This window comes from Carettochelys insculpta, chromosome 18 (genome assembly GCF_033958435.1).
Source record: "Carettochelys insculpta isolate YL-2023 chromosome 18, ASM3395843v1, whole genome shotgun sequence".
NCBI classification, from domain to species: domain Eukaryota; kingdom Metazoa; phylum Chordata; order Testudines; family Carettochelyidae; genus Carettochelys; species Carettochelys insculpta.
This window is the reverse complement of record NC_134154.1, coordinates 222,848-236,920: the sequence shown is the minus strand read 5'-3', so window position 1 is coordinate 236,920 and position 14,073 is coordinate 222,848. Positions and strand designations below refer to the sequence as shown.

The 14,073-nt window shown below is 60.9% G+C and overlaps 1 protein-coding gene across 7 annotated transcripts in view; it reads left to right on the top strand.

The window, feature by feature from the left end:
• The window catches only part of SMTN (smoothelin), a 57,938-nt gene that overhangs the window by 29,239 nt on the left and 14,626 nt on the right, over positions 1-14,073 (top strand). For all 7 annotated transcript variants that reach the window (XR_012647992.1, XR_012647993.1, XM_075012605.1 and 4 more), the window contains exons 10-11: positions 6,540-7,190; positions 7,897-7,982. Coding sequence is in view for 5 of the 7 variants with exons in the window: in XM_075012605.1 (XP_074868706.1) it covers positions 6,540-7,190; positions 7,897-7,982 (737 nt within the window). In the remaining 2 variants the exon portion in view is untranslated. The remainder of the gene's footprint in view (positions 1-6,539; positions 7,191-7,896; positions 7,983-14,073) is intronic.

Below are 14,073 nucleotides of genomic sequence, written 5' to 3'. Positions count from 1 at the left end.
CACACACTTGATAGGGGCGTGGGTGCCTGTCTCTATTCGGTGGACAGCTAGGTCAGTGCATCTGGGTCTGTCAGAGAACAGCTGTTGGTGCGAATGCAGCACTTCCTTGATCTCCGTCTGCTGGGCAGGGGTCAGCTGGTCTGAGAGGGGAATAGACTCCAGCAAGGAGCTGGCTCCAGTCCTTGTGAGTAAATCCACCAAGGGATCATCCTCCTGCCCCTCCCAGTGTCTGCACATGGCCAGCACCAAGTTCTGTCTGTCCCAGTAAGGTTTCATCATGTTCACATGATAGACCCGGTGGCTGTGGGCCCGGTTTGACAGTTCCACCACATAATTCACGTCATTTAGCTGTTTGACAACCTTGAAGAGCCCATCCCAGGCTGTTTGCAGCTTGTTCCGCCGCACAGGTACAAGGACCATCACTTGGTCCCCGGTGGCATAGGCTCGGGCCCTGGCGTTATGGTCATACCAGACCTTTTGCTTCCTTTGGGCCATGGAGAGGTTCTCCCTGGCCAGGCCCATGAGCTCGGTGAGTTTTTCCCGGAAGGTCAGTACATACTGTACCACTGACTCCCCTTCAGGAGAGGCTGTCCCCTCCCACTCTTCTCTGAGCAAGTCCAAGGGTCCCCGTACCCTCCTTCCATACAGCAGTTCAAACAGGGAGAACCCCGTGGATTCCTGGGACACCTCCCTGTATGCAAACAGCAGGTGAGGTAAGTACTTGTCCCAGTCATGGGGGTATTGATTCATGAAGGTTCTCAGCATCTGCTTCAGAGTCCCATTGAACCTCTCCACCAGCCAATTGGTCTGCGGGTGGTAGGCTGTGGCCCAGGTGTGCCGGACCCCACACTTGTCCCACAAGCTTTGCAGTAGGGCCGACATGAAGTTGGACCCCTGATCTGTGAGGACCTCCTTGGGGAACCCCACTCTGCTGAAAATGGACAGCAGTGCATCCGCCACGGTGTCAGCGTCGACAGAGGTCAAGGCCACTGCTTCTGGGTATCGCGTGGCAAAATCTACCACCACCAAAATATATTTCTTCCCCGAACGCGTTGCCTTGCTGAAGGGTCCCACTATGTCTATAGCCACTTTCTGGAAAGGCTCCTCTATGATGGGCAGTGGCCTCAGGGCAGCTTTCCCCTCGTCCCAGGTCTTCCCCACCCTCTGGCAGGGATCGCAGGACAGGCAATACAGACGGACAGCTGCAAAGATCCCAGGCCAAAAAAAGTTCTGTAACAACCTTCTCCTGGTGCGGTGGATCCCTGGTGTCCTGCGAGCGGGACATCATGGGCTAGGTACAGCAACCTGCGCCGGTACTTTTGGGGAACCACTAGTTGCCTCTGTACCTTCCATGGCTCCGCTTTGCATCTGGGAGCCCATTCCTGGTACAGGAATCCCTTTTCCCACAGGAATCTCTCCCTGCAGCCCTCCCCCAGCTGTGGAGCTGGGCTGAGACTGGCCAGTTCCCTCAGCTTCTGCAAGGAGGGGTCTCCTTGCTGCTCTGCCTGGAATTCTTCGGCTGGGGCAGGGGCGGATGCTACTTCCCCATCCCTGCCTGGCTCCAGCACCCCTGGCCTGTGAGATCTGGTTTTTGGGGGCCCCCTTTCTCTCAGGGTTGGCCCCTGTGACTTTGGCTGGGCCTGTACCCTTGAATCTGGGGAATGCACCCCTCGTTTTCTTTGGCTACGGGTCAGGACCAGGGCACGAGCGCGTTCACCTGGCCAGTTCTCCAGGTCAGCCCCCATCAGTACATCCTCCGGCAAATGGCTGTGCACGCCCACTTCCTTGGGGCCTTCCTTCTTCCCCCATTTCAGGTGCACCCTCGCCATGGGCACCTTGAAAGGGGTCCCATCAATTCCTGTTATCGTCAGGTGAGAATTGGGTATCATGCAGCCCGGTGCCACCACCCCGGGTCGGGCCAGCATCACGTCAGCACCTGTGTCCTAGAACCCTGTGACCTTTTTCCCGTCTACCTCGAGGTGTTTGAGACGCTTGCTCCACAGAGGTAGTGCCGCCCCCACTCTGTAAACTGACTTCTGAGCATTTGGTCCCCCTGAGGAGCTGGTCTGTGGGGCGGACTCGGCCCAATCCGAGTGCCCACTGTCAGCACCACCCGCCTTGGCCGCCAGCCCCTCTGGCTTCTGGGACTCCACCCAGTTGACTCCATGACCCCCCCAGCCTGCTCAACCTGTCTGGGAGCTTGGGGTACTGGGCTGCTCTATGCCCCTTTCGCCCACAGCGATAACAGCCCAGGTCTTGTTGTGTCCCTCGGGCCGGCTGCTCTGTCCTGGCTCTACTTGGCTCTCTGGGGGGTGGGTGGCTGGCCTCTCTTTCCTGGGCTCACCCCAGAGGTGGTCCCCTCTGTCGTACAGTCAGGAACCGGTCTCTCTGGGACTCCCTCTCTTTGTGGGGCTCACTTTCAAACCTGGCCCGGCTGTTTGTGAAGTCATCTGCCAGTTTCCCTGCATTGTGTGAATCCCCTGGCTTCCGGTCCACGAGCCATACCCTCGGGTCAGGTGAGCACATCTCGTAGAATCGCTCCAGGACCACCAGCTCGATCAGGTCCTCTACGGTCTGGACTCCCATTCCGAACGCCCATTTCCGGTAGTATTGCCTCAGGCGGGCAGTTGTATCTACATGGGTTTCCTCTGGCCTCTTCTGCGCCTCCTGGAACTTCTTCTTGTACATCTCCGGAGTCAGCCCGAACTTATGCAGCAGGGCCTGTTTGAACCGTTCATAGGCCCCAGGCTGCAGCCCCTCCAGCTGGCTGAGCACTGCTGAGGCCTTCTGGCCCAGCAAGGGGGTGAGGTGCCGGAGCCACTCAGCTGGGGGAACCTCATGCAACTCACAGGCTCGCTCAAAGGCAGTAAGGAACTCGTCCATGTCCCCTGGGTCCTGACACTGCGCCAGCACGCGCTTCTCCAAGTGACTGGCCACCCCGAGCCGTCTGGCCCTCTCCCCGCTTACCGCAGCTGGGGCCTCTTGGCGTCTCGCCTCTGCCATGGCCTGCTCATGCTCCCGCTCTCTTTCCCGTTCCTGGCGCTCACGTTCCCTCTGCCGTTCCTGGGCTTCCAGTTCCTTTAATCTCACCTCGAGCTCCAGCCGTCGCAGCTCTGTGGCGGGGGACTCTGCCCGTGATGGACCACCGCTAGCTGAGCGCGACCTGGCAGGCACCGCGTCTGTCTTGACGGCGTCGAGCCCCTGCTCCTGTCAGAGAATCCAAAACGCTTCCCAAGGCTGACCGGCCACTTTCTGCCGGGACAGGCTCTGCCCCCGCCCCGGATCGGTCATTCTCTTCCAGCTGGGCAATCAGCTGGGCCTTGGTCACCTTCCCCATGGTCAGGCCCCTCTCTCTGCACAGCCCCGCTAGCTCTGCCTTTAGGAGTCGGGTATAATCCATCTCCCCGCTGTCTCCCGGGGTATCCACTCACCGGTAGCAGCTGCAGGAATTGCTCTGTTCCCCCTCTGGCTCTTGTGAGGCTCCTTCCTTCTCTTGCGCTCAGTCAGCCACGGCTGGGAGCTCATCCGTGGGTGCAGTGTATCCCACTCCTGACACCAGTGTGATGGGGTTCAGGGGTCCCCCTGCACTGCACCCCGTCCGCTGGCAGGAGTGACACTCACTCAGCAGGTACAACAGGAGGTTTATTAGGCAACAGATGCCCAGTTTCTCACAGAAGTGACAGTACAGCAGTCAGAGACAGTCATTCCAACCCGTCCTGGGGAGAAGACCCCGAGGGGTGCCCCTCTGGGGTGTAGCTTTCCCCCTCCTCCAGCTGGCTGCCTTCCAGCTCCCTCTTACCCTAGCCTTTAACTGCCGCCCCCGATTCAAAACCAGCTCAGCTCCTCCCTCCTCTTTGTTCAGGGCAGAGGTGTTACCTGCCAGTTGTAGCCCCAGGGTCATCCTTAGCCACTGGGAACTGCTCTGCTTGCCTCGGACATCCAGCCTGACTCACACGGGCACTCCCCTCACTCCATCACACCTTGGTAGGCTGCTGTATGTCTGTGTGGGTGTTTTGGAGGGGTGAGAAGCAGGATCTCTCTGGGAGCGGGGCTGGGATGCTGCTGACATCCTGTCTGCTTGCTGGGCTGGGAAAGGGAATCAGTGTGTGCAGCTTACTGGGGCCTTTTACATTCTTTATCCCAATAAGGCTGGTGGCTCAGCACTGCTTTGCACTCTCCTGGCCCCACCGCCCCGCTCTGCTGTCTGGAGGTGTCTCAGCGGGCCTAGCCAGGGAGCTGGGAAGGCCTGCTGAGCCAGGCAGCTCTGGGGCTTCACCTGCACCCCCTTGTGAGCTGGCTGTTGTGGCTTGGGGAGGACAGGGAGCCACAGGAAATGGGTGAGGTCCTGGGCAGGCCTCTTGTCCCCCACTCACCTACCAGGGGTTTGGCTTGGCTGGGGTGAGGCTGAGATGAGCTGGGGGTCTCTGTCATACAGGCTTGTAGATTTCCTCACCTGGAGGTGCATAGCCCTTCTCCAGTGCCCCATGGGGGGGCGGGGGCGGGGGCGGGAACTGACCCTGTGACAGTGCCCTGAAGCATCCTGAGGCAGGGAGCCCTTGCTAACTAGGCGGGGGAGTAAGGCCTGGTAGGTGCTGCCCCTCTACATACAGTGAGCGAGGCTGGGCTCTGGGTGTGGACTCCCTCGCTGGGAGTGGCCAGGAAGGGTGGGGGAAAGGCCTGGAGACCTACACCCCTGGGCTTTTGGAGCAGAGACAGGTGCCACCCCATGCGTCACCCCAATCGGGAGGCCAGGCCCTTGCTCCACAGCTAAGAGGGGGCTGGTGGTTGTGAGTGGGACCCTTGGGAAAAGGGTCAAGGCCAGACCCTCGAACAGCCATCTGAGGGTAACTCCTTGGCTGGGGTGCAGGGCCTGGCAGAGGGGCTCAGCTGACTATTGGGAGAGCCTGGCTTTATTGCATGAAGCTAGGAAGGTCTGTGGTGCCCACCTCTCTGCTGTAGAGCAGGGGATCCTGTGGGGTGATGGGGCAGGGGCAGCATGCAGCGCAAGAGCTGCACAGCATGCCCTGTGGTGGCTGTGTTCCCCTCTGGGAAGATGGATGAGTCCCGCAGACCCCAGGGCAGTTCCTCCCCTCCACACTCGCCACAGTGCTGTGCCTTGGCAGCAGAGCCTGCTGGGCAGAGCCAGCCTTGTCTGTGTGCTGGAGCCAGTCGTAGCTGAGCTGGTGCGGTGTTATCTGCTCTTGTGGGGTCGGGACCCTGGTTTAGCCAAGCGTAGCCCCTGGGGCAGAAACTCACAACCAACCCTGCAGCAGATGGGCTCTCCCTGGCAGTGTCCAGGACTGGCAGTTTGCAAGTGACCCTAGCACCACCTGGGTTGCCAGGGTGTTTGTGGGAGGCCCAGGCAAATGGGTACAAATGCAGGCTGTGCAAAGGGGCTGGTTCTGCAGAAAACCCTCTGTAACTTGGGCCCCTTTGCAGGAAGTTGGCCAGGTTCCTCTGGCCCGCAGGGGCCCTTGAAGGGGGCAAGCAGAGTGCAGGTCCTGTCCTGGACCCTCCCCTTGGCTGCCACACTTAGGATCTGTGGGTGGGAGGGTGCAGTCTGGTGCCCTCTGCTGGCCATGGGCTGTGTTGGCCCAGCTTAACTCACCCCTGGCTGAGGGCTCCGGAGGGGCAGGGCAGCTTGGGCCTTGGGGGTTGCGTTTGGCTCTGCAACAGGCTGCCCTGGCCCTGGGTACTGTGCTCATAGGTGAAGCCTGTAGCTGCTGTTCTAATGTGGCTCCCTTGGCTGTGCTCTCTGCATGTCTGTTGCCTGTGCTGGTAGTGCCCAACCTGGATGAGCTAGGAAGCTGCCGATGTGCCCACAAGCCATCTGTGCTTTTCTCCCCATGCCCAGCCCACAGCACAGGTGAAGCACCTTTCCTGCTCTGCCAGCCTGGAACTCGACATGTGCTCCTTGCTGTCTGCCCCATGTCCATCTCACGACAGCCCCTGGGAGGGGGTGTCCTTGCCACAGCCTGTCACCCTCCTGGGCGTGAGGGAGGGGGAAGGAGTCCAGGCCTGGCTTCCCTGGAGAGCATACAGTGCATCTGCAGCAAGGTGGTGCTCTGGTGCCAATGGTGGGCATTGTTTCCTGCAGGGGGGACTGATGGCAGAACTGCATCAATTTCCTGTTTGTTTGTGGGACCCCCCTTCTGGCCCAGCTGGGCACTGTGCCCCCCCAGCAGTGCTGTGCCCCATACTCCTGTTAGCAAATCCCCTCCTTGGCAGCTCAGTTACATGGGCTGTCCAACCCCTCCATGCCCCCAAGTCAGCTCTCCTTGTCTGTTCCAGTGATCTTGTGCCAGGTGCTGCAAGGGCCTGGCACCTGCCCTGGTGGCATGAGAGCTGGTGAGGGGCTGCTTCTCTGCTACCCTTACTGGGGTAATGGGCTGGTAGGCCCTCCTGAACCACTGACTGCGCTGTGGGTGGACATGCCATGCAGCCCCTCCTGGGTAAAGCATACCCATGCCAGTGAGGCTGTGTGCCCAGGGGAGGGTGACTGGCTCAAGTCCTCACTCTGCTCCTGTCTCCCCTTCCAGAGCCTAGGCGGGAACAGCCCTTCCAGAGAGCCAACTCAGTGCGGGAGCGTGCTCGCAAGTTCAGCTCAGACTCCTTGGTGCAGCCCAGTACCAGGTGCTGCAGCCAGAAGAGTGAGAGCCCTGGCAGAGGTGCCCAAGTCCTGCAGCAGCAGCTTCTCCGCCCCTGGTGCACAGCAGACTTACCCAGCAGTGCCCTGTGCAGACTCAGCCCGGTGACCCCAGGCCACACTGCCCCCCAGGGCGCCAAAGAGGGCTTGGGGGGCCCACTAGCTGGCAGCCTTGCAGAGTGCAGCACCTCCTCCTCCAAGGCAGAGGCTGCAGTTGCCAGAGGCCCAGCCTGCCCTAAAGAGGAGGGCAGCTGGGTGGGGAGGAGCCAGGCTGGCCAATCGCAAGGCAGCCTGCTGACATCCACCCAGAAGTCCATTGAAAAGGCTGCGGAGGGAAGCTTGTACTGCACAGAGGAGCCTGGTGCCCAGCACGCTGCCTCTCAGTCCAGCCGCCCAGTCCAGCCCCAGCCCCCTGCCTGCGACACCAAGGCCAGCACCAGTGACGAGGACACCATGAAAACACTCTTCACCATCCAGATCAAGGATGGCAGGACTCAGCCTGTCAGCAGCCGCATTGTGGGTGTGCCAGGCAGCCAGCGGGCAGGTAGGCATTTACTGGGGCAGTTTGTGTCTCATGCCTGCACTCTGTCCAAGAGCAAATGGGCCTGGCTGAGCAGCCCTTTGGGGGTCTAATCCCAAGCATTGCCCAGCTGCCTGCCTGGGGTGGCTCTGCCATGCTAGGGTGCCTTGGAGCATCTGCCTGATGGCTCTCTCCCTCACCAGGGCAGAACCATGGGGCTCACGGGAAATTACAGAGCCTCTTCCTGCCCTTAGAGCTGGGCTGTGTGGCCCAAGTTGGCCGCCCAGTCCCCTGGTTGTTCTGCTCCTCTGCCACAGGGGTGAAGAACTCCCTGGTCCTCCCTCAAAGCTGGGGAACCTAGGGGCCTCAATCCTACTTTGTGGAGCAGTGGGTCCCCTATGAGGTAATGCAAGTTCCCTAGGGTGAATCCTCTACCAGGGCTGGAGGTCTCTGTGTTGAGGCCAGTTGTGCGGTCAGCTGAGGCACTTTCACTCTGCATGGGGGGGGCCTTTGCTGTGCAGGCTTTGGGAGTCTGTCTCTTCTATGGCTTAGCAAGGGTGGGGATGGAAGAGCTGAGTCCTGTTCTGCTCTGAGGGTGGGGGGAGTCGTGAAAGCTCACTCAGCTGCTGGAGCAAGTGCTATTGGGGTGGGAGGTGCAGAGCTATTGCTAGCAGGTGCTGGCTGGCCCCAGCTGACTTTTCACCTCCTCTTTCATGCCCTCCCTTCCTAGAACTGACTCTAGGGCTGCGGAGCTCACCTGTCCGGATCACCAGCAGTGGCATCAGCAGCACTGGCAGGGTTAGCAATGCCAGCAAGGTGAGAACCCCTTTCATGTGCACACAAGGGCTGTGGGCACAGCCAGCACTGACACCTCTGCAAACATCTGCCCTGCCTTGTTCGATGCCCTGGTGCACCGGTGCCAGCTGCACTGGGTTGTGAGGTCACCCTACCAATGGCCAAAGCTGTGGCTAGTTGCAAGGCTCTGCCCAACTCTGGTGGGCTGGGTCTTGGGGCAAGCAGGGGAGGTGCTAGGCATTGGAGGGCTCAGGCTATGTGAAGGGGAGCAAGTCCCTAAGCCTCCAGTGTCCCTGCTGTGAAACCGCATCTAGGCCCTGTGGATCCCTGCTGGGATTGAGCCAGGTCTGTTCCCCTCCCCATGCCCCCAGCATATTGAGGGTGGTTTGGGACAAGGGTTCTCTGTAAGTTGAGTGCTTAGGCGGCCACCCAGCTCGTTAGCAGAATGCCTATAGCCGGCAGTGTGTGTTTCTCTTGGTGCCCGTGACCCAGTGTGTGTAACAAAAGTTATTCTGCACATGGCTGGGATGTTAGCAGCTGAGCCTAGTGCTGCTGGCAGGGACTGCGCGTATCTGGTGTGGAGGATGGGATGTTCTCACATCTGCCCTCCCCGCCAGCCCTGCTGGCCAGGTCAAAACAGTCTTACTCCCTCCCCACTCAGCTCCCAGGAGCTTCCTGCCAGGTGAGTGTGAGGGGTGTGTCTCCCTGCCCCCCGTGCCCTCTGGGGTCTTGTCTTCAATGTGGGGTCACAAGGACTGAGTGACCCTGTGAGCCACAAGGTATGACCTCAGAGAATGGGGTGATCCCTCTGCCAGGCGCTGCTGGGCGCAGCAAGGAGCTGCCTGGGCTGGCCCCTACACAGCTTGGCTCCAGAGGGGTTGATTCTTGGGCGGGACTGGAGAACACCCCTGCTCCTTGCCTTTCTTCTCCTAGGGGTCAGAGCTCCTCCATAGGCAGCTGCCTGGAGCTGGGCTTCCTGTGTGTGGCCAGGCAGGGACTGGCCCTTGGAACTGAGCCAGTGAAGGGCGAATGCAGTGGGGGGGGCAGGGGGTAGGCATGTGGTGTTAGACATGTCCCAAGGGTGACAAGGGCATCAGGCTCATGTGGCTGGGCACATGCCCCTAAGTGGGGGGTCTGGTGTGTGTCCCCAGGTGGACAGAGGAGGGGGACTGGTCAGGGCAGGGGGCAGGTATGTGCGGCCAGGCACATGTCCCCCAGTTGGGAGGGCTGGGGTCGGGGGCAGGCACGTACAGGCAGATGTGGGACAGGCCGTGGCTGGGAGCTGGCATGTGCAGCTATATGTGTGCCCCCAGGTGCAGAGTGGAGAGATGGGATGGGGGCCAGTGTGTGTGGCCAGACGCACGCCCCCAGTGATGGGAAGACCGGGTGTGGGGCAGGTGCATGCAGACAGACACATATCCACCCTCCAGTGCAGAGGGGACAGGGGCAGATGTGTGTGGCTAGGACCTGAGCTAGCTGGCGGAGTTGGTTCTCCTGGCCATGTAGGGTAATGCAGAGCAACCAGGCATGTGGCAGTATTTAGGGAAAACAAAGGCGTCAGGGCCAGGCTGCAGCATTGTTAGCGGCCCACTGGCTGTGGGGCCCATGGCAGGCCTGGCACGTGCATCTGTGGGTGGCTGCCCTGGCAGCAGGCATCTCTGCATCTCCCCTTCCTTAGGGTTTGCAGCACCGGAGACCTGTCCCAGAGCCCCTGGAGCTGGAGAAGGGGCTGTGCTGGGTTGTCCCTCCCCAGGGGAAGGGAGGCTCTGCTGTAGGGGCAGGACCCCAGCCTCTCTGCAGGCTCTGGCCCAGCTGCCCATTATACCTATCGCCTAGCTCATAGAGCTGGAAGGGACCTTCAGAGGTCATAGAGTCCAGTCCCTGCCCTCATAGCAGGACCTGTCGCCATCCCTGACAGATTAGAAAAAAATCTGTTTGCCTCAGATCCCTAAAGGCCCTCTCAAGGACTGAGCTCACAGTCCGGGGTTTAAATGGGCAGTGCTAACACCACTGAACTGTCCCTCTGCACGTAACCCAGCCCCAAGGGAGTAGCTGTGGCTGTGGCTTGGGACTGTGGGCCCTCTGCAAGGAGGTTGGGGAGGGCATTGCCTCCCTGGGAGCCACAGGCTTGCTAGGACAGCTCGGGCTGGGGTGGGCAGGCGGGAGGTAGTGTCCCCTGCACTAATGAGCTGATGCGGCCCCATGGCCTTGCTGTGCTGTGGGCTTGCCTGTCAACTCTCGTTAAGGTATTAGTGTGGATGGCACAGGGCTAGGGAGCTGGGGCTGCCCAGTGGCAGAGTGCAGCTGCCAGGTGGGCGCTCAGGCTGTCTGCAGGAGGAGCGGCCCACAACCTCTCCCAGGTACTGAAAAGGGTAAAGAATGCCCTGTGGGGCTGGCAGGTGTCGGGGGGGCACTGGGGCTGCTCTTAGGTGCCGTGCAGAGGCTGAGCAGTTGGGCTGCTGGGGGGATGGATGTCACAGAGGCTGGGCCCTGGAAGGGCTGCTCGCTTGCTCATGGCCTGGGAACCTGATCTACCTGGCTGATGATTTATTTAGCTCCCTGCCAGGTGCTCCTCAGAGCTCAGTGCCCCCTGGTGAGCTGCTGTCAGAGCCAGTGGGGCTGGAACTGCTGCCCTGGAGTCCCCAGTGGGGAGTGGCCTGTGAAACAGAGGTTTGGCTTGGGTGGGTAGAGCAGGATTGGAGGTGAGGGACCAGAGTCCCTGCCAGGGCTGGCAGTGGGCATGGGGAGGGAGTTTTGTCTTTGGAGGGTGGGGCCAGTGGCCCAGCTGGGGCTTTGTTACCCTGCTGCAGAGGAAATCCTGCCCCTGTGGCCGAGGGAGAGTTGCGGTGTGGCCTGCCCTTACGGGTTGTGTGCCCTCTGCCCATGAGGAGAGCTGTGCCTGGGGCACTGACATGCAGGTGAAGGGCTGGAACTGGCAGCACAGGGCAGGAGCTGGGAGCACTGACTGGAGGGCGCTCGGGGGCTTGGCCCCTGCAAAGGAGTGCGAGGGAGGGACACTAGTGCTGGTCTGTGGTGCAGAGCTGGGGTGGGGGTGGAGCAGCACAGCAGGGACTTGGCTAGAGGGAGGGCAGCATTACGGAAGCTGCTCTGTCTGAGCCCTTTTCTGCCTGTCCTTGCTGTGCTTGGCCTCTTCCCTATCTTCTGAGGGTTAAACCCTGGAGGGCGGGGAGTGGTTTGCGCATGGAGCATGCTGAGTGCCTGCCCCATGCCAAGCCACATGTCCTAATGACAGTCCCCTCCCCCCAGCTTGGCCACCTGGCCCAACTCTATCACTGCCCTGCCTGTGCCGGGAACCATCCCAAGTTCACCACTTCCCCACCCAGCTCTGTTGTCAGCCCCAGCCGGGCGATAAGAATAGCTCACTGAACACAAAGGCCTGCTGGCAGAGCCCAGCCCCGGGGAGGGGCAATGCCCAGGAGCCCCTATAAAGGGGTAGGAGCTGACACAGGCCACTGCCCAGAGCTGGCAGCGAGAGGGGCTCAAGCACATTCCCCACCAGCATCATGCCTGGGGTGCAGCTCCCCACTCTGGACAACACCTGGGAGGGGACGGTGCAGGAGATGCAGCTGGACCTCCAGGCCTTCCAGCTGGCCACTGAGAGGCACCTGCAGGAGGCTCTGCAGCAGCTGCAATCCCTGGCCAGTGCCCTCGACGATCTGAAGGAGGAGCACCTGGTGCTGCAGGCAGAACAGTCCCACCTGGGCTGGCAGCTGGAGCTGCTCCCACTGTGGCTGGGAGCCCAGGATCTGGAGGAGAAGGACCCTGGCACCCTCTTCCTGGAGGCACAAGATCCTTGTGCCCACTTTGCAGGCATGGAGGAGCCCAGAAGCCCTGTGGCCCACCCACCCACCTTCTCCAGCACTCGCAGGCAGTCGGCTGGGCACCTCTCCAGGGGCAACAGCTGCGTGAGTGTGTGGGTTCTGGGCGGGGGACTGGGGTGGTAGCCCACTCCCTCCAGGAACCGGTTTCCCCGAGTGCCCATCCTATGGGCAGTGTTGACCTGTCTGCGTCTTGGTACCTAGCTTCTCTCCAAAGGGGAAGGAGGCAGGGCTGGGCAGATGTGGCTTGGGTGGACCCCTGGCCTGCCACTGCTGGCTGATCTGCAGATCCAGTGCCAGCATCTTGCACCCCTGTTCCCTGCTAGGGCCAGGGCAGGTGGCTGGCTTGGTGCTCCTGTCAGCCCTTCCCTGAGCCTTGGCCCTGGGCAAAGGGAAGCTGCTTGTGCGGGGGGGCCCCAGAGCTAGCAGTAGCTGATTTTGACCCAGACAGGCACCTTGTCCTGGAGGCTTAGCTGGGCTGTGGCAGCAGATGACAGCTGTGGGAGGCTGGTGCCAGCTGAGGCGCCTGTCATCCGGAGCCAATCTGGGCTGCCTGCCTTGCATTGCTGACATGCCATCAGGAGTGGCCTGCTGTGCTAGGCCTTGCTGCCTGCCTGCATTTGTTTGCAGGGACAGCTGGTGACTCCAGGACCCAGCCCAGTCCAGGCAGGGAGCTATGTGCATCCACAGGCGCTGGGGCAGCCTGGGCATCGTCAGCTGCTCCTGTCCGGGCCTCACTGAGCAGGCTCTCTCCCAGCCGCTGGGTGGTGAGCCCTGTGGGTTCCTGGCTCTGCATGTGGTGCCTGCGGGGCTGGTCTGCCTGAGCGCCAGGGCTACTGTGCACATCGCCCAAAGGCATGACTGCCAGATCAGGTGTTGGGTGCTGCCCTGGGCTTGATTCCTGCCCACCAGCAGCCTGGCACAGGAACCAGCCTCCTGCCATGGACGCTGGGCATCGGATCTGCCTCTGCCCCTGCCCCAGGGGCTCTTGGGAAATCTGTCCCCTGATGCTTTAATGAGAGAACTGACCCCGGCCAGCTGAGAGGAGCTGTGCTACCAGCTGCAAGGAGAGCCCTCCAGCCCCTGCCCTCCTGCTACAGGGGCACCCTTCTCCAAAAGGGCTGCAAGAGGGTCCTGCAGCCAGACAGCATCAGCAGTACCTGGCACCTGCTGCTCCACTGGGGGTGTGAATGGAGCCAAGCAGCTGTGGTCTCAGCCCCAGCTGACCCCTCAGCCCACCCCCCGGCCTTTTGTGCTGCTATTTTGGGCCTGGCCCACTGCCCAGGCTGCACTAGTTGGGGGTCATGTTGATAAGGAGCCAGTACCACAGGATGATTCCAGAAGAGGCCGGGTTAGCCTAGTTCCTGGCAGACTTTCCAGGGCAGCTCCGGATCCCCAGCCCAGGATCCTCTTTCCGATAAGCCCCTTAATCCCCTGGAAATCTTGCGCTGGAGCTAGCAGTGTGCACTGCCCTTTCCCTCTCTGGGCTGCCTGCTGGAAGTGACCAGGCTGTGTGATGAGTACGCCCACTGTTGCAGGTCTACAAAGGGCTGGTTGAACTCTCCTGCCCGTGTTAAGGTTGCTGTGAAACTTGGCAGCAGCCTTGTCCCTGGTTCTTCTGTGCCCACTGCAGGGTTCACATGCCTCTGAGGCAGAGAGCAGGAGTGCAGAGCAGGAAAGGAATCACTCCCCCTCCTGCCTGCAGGAGCAGCACTTCTGCCCCATGGGCTGGGCAGCACCAGATTATTGTGCTCTGGTGGTGTGGAGTGATGTCCATGGTGCTGGAGAGCCATGGGAGCAGTGCTAGGGACAGCTTTGGAGCAGACCCCTGGGGTCTCTCTCATCCCTCCAGAGGAGCCATGCAGCATCACCTCCAGCTTGGTTTGGACCTGCAGCCTTCTGTTCCAACCTGGGTCTCATCAGCGAGTGCTGCTGAGTCAGATCCCAGGGAGGTTTGCTAGCTCTCTAGGCATGTGCGCTCCTCCCTCCCCAAGCTAGTGCAGTAACTCTCACCGCTGTTGAGCCAGTTGGGTTTCTTAGTTGGCTGGCACGCAGCACAGGGCAGCCTCAGGTTAGCACCAAGGAGCAATGGGTAAAGCAGGGGTTAGGGTTCTAGCTCTGACCTTGACCTGTCTGACCTGGGTCAAAAATGCTCTGACTACTCCCAGCAGCCAGCACTTGTCCCCAACTCACACCTCTGGTCCTTTGTTTCCATGTGGGAGCAAAGCTGGACAGCCCCCTTGCTGGGAGGTGGGGAAGTCTGTAGCCACTGG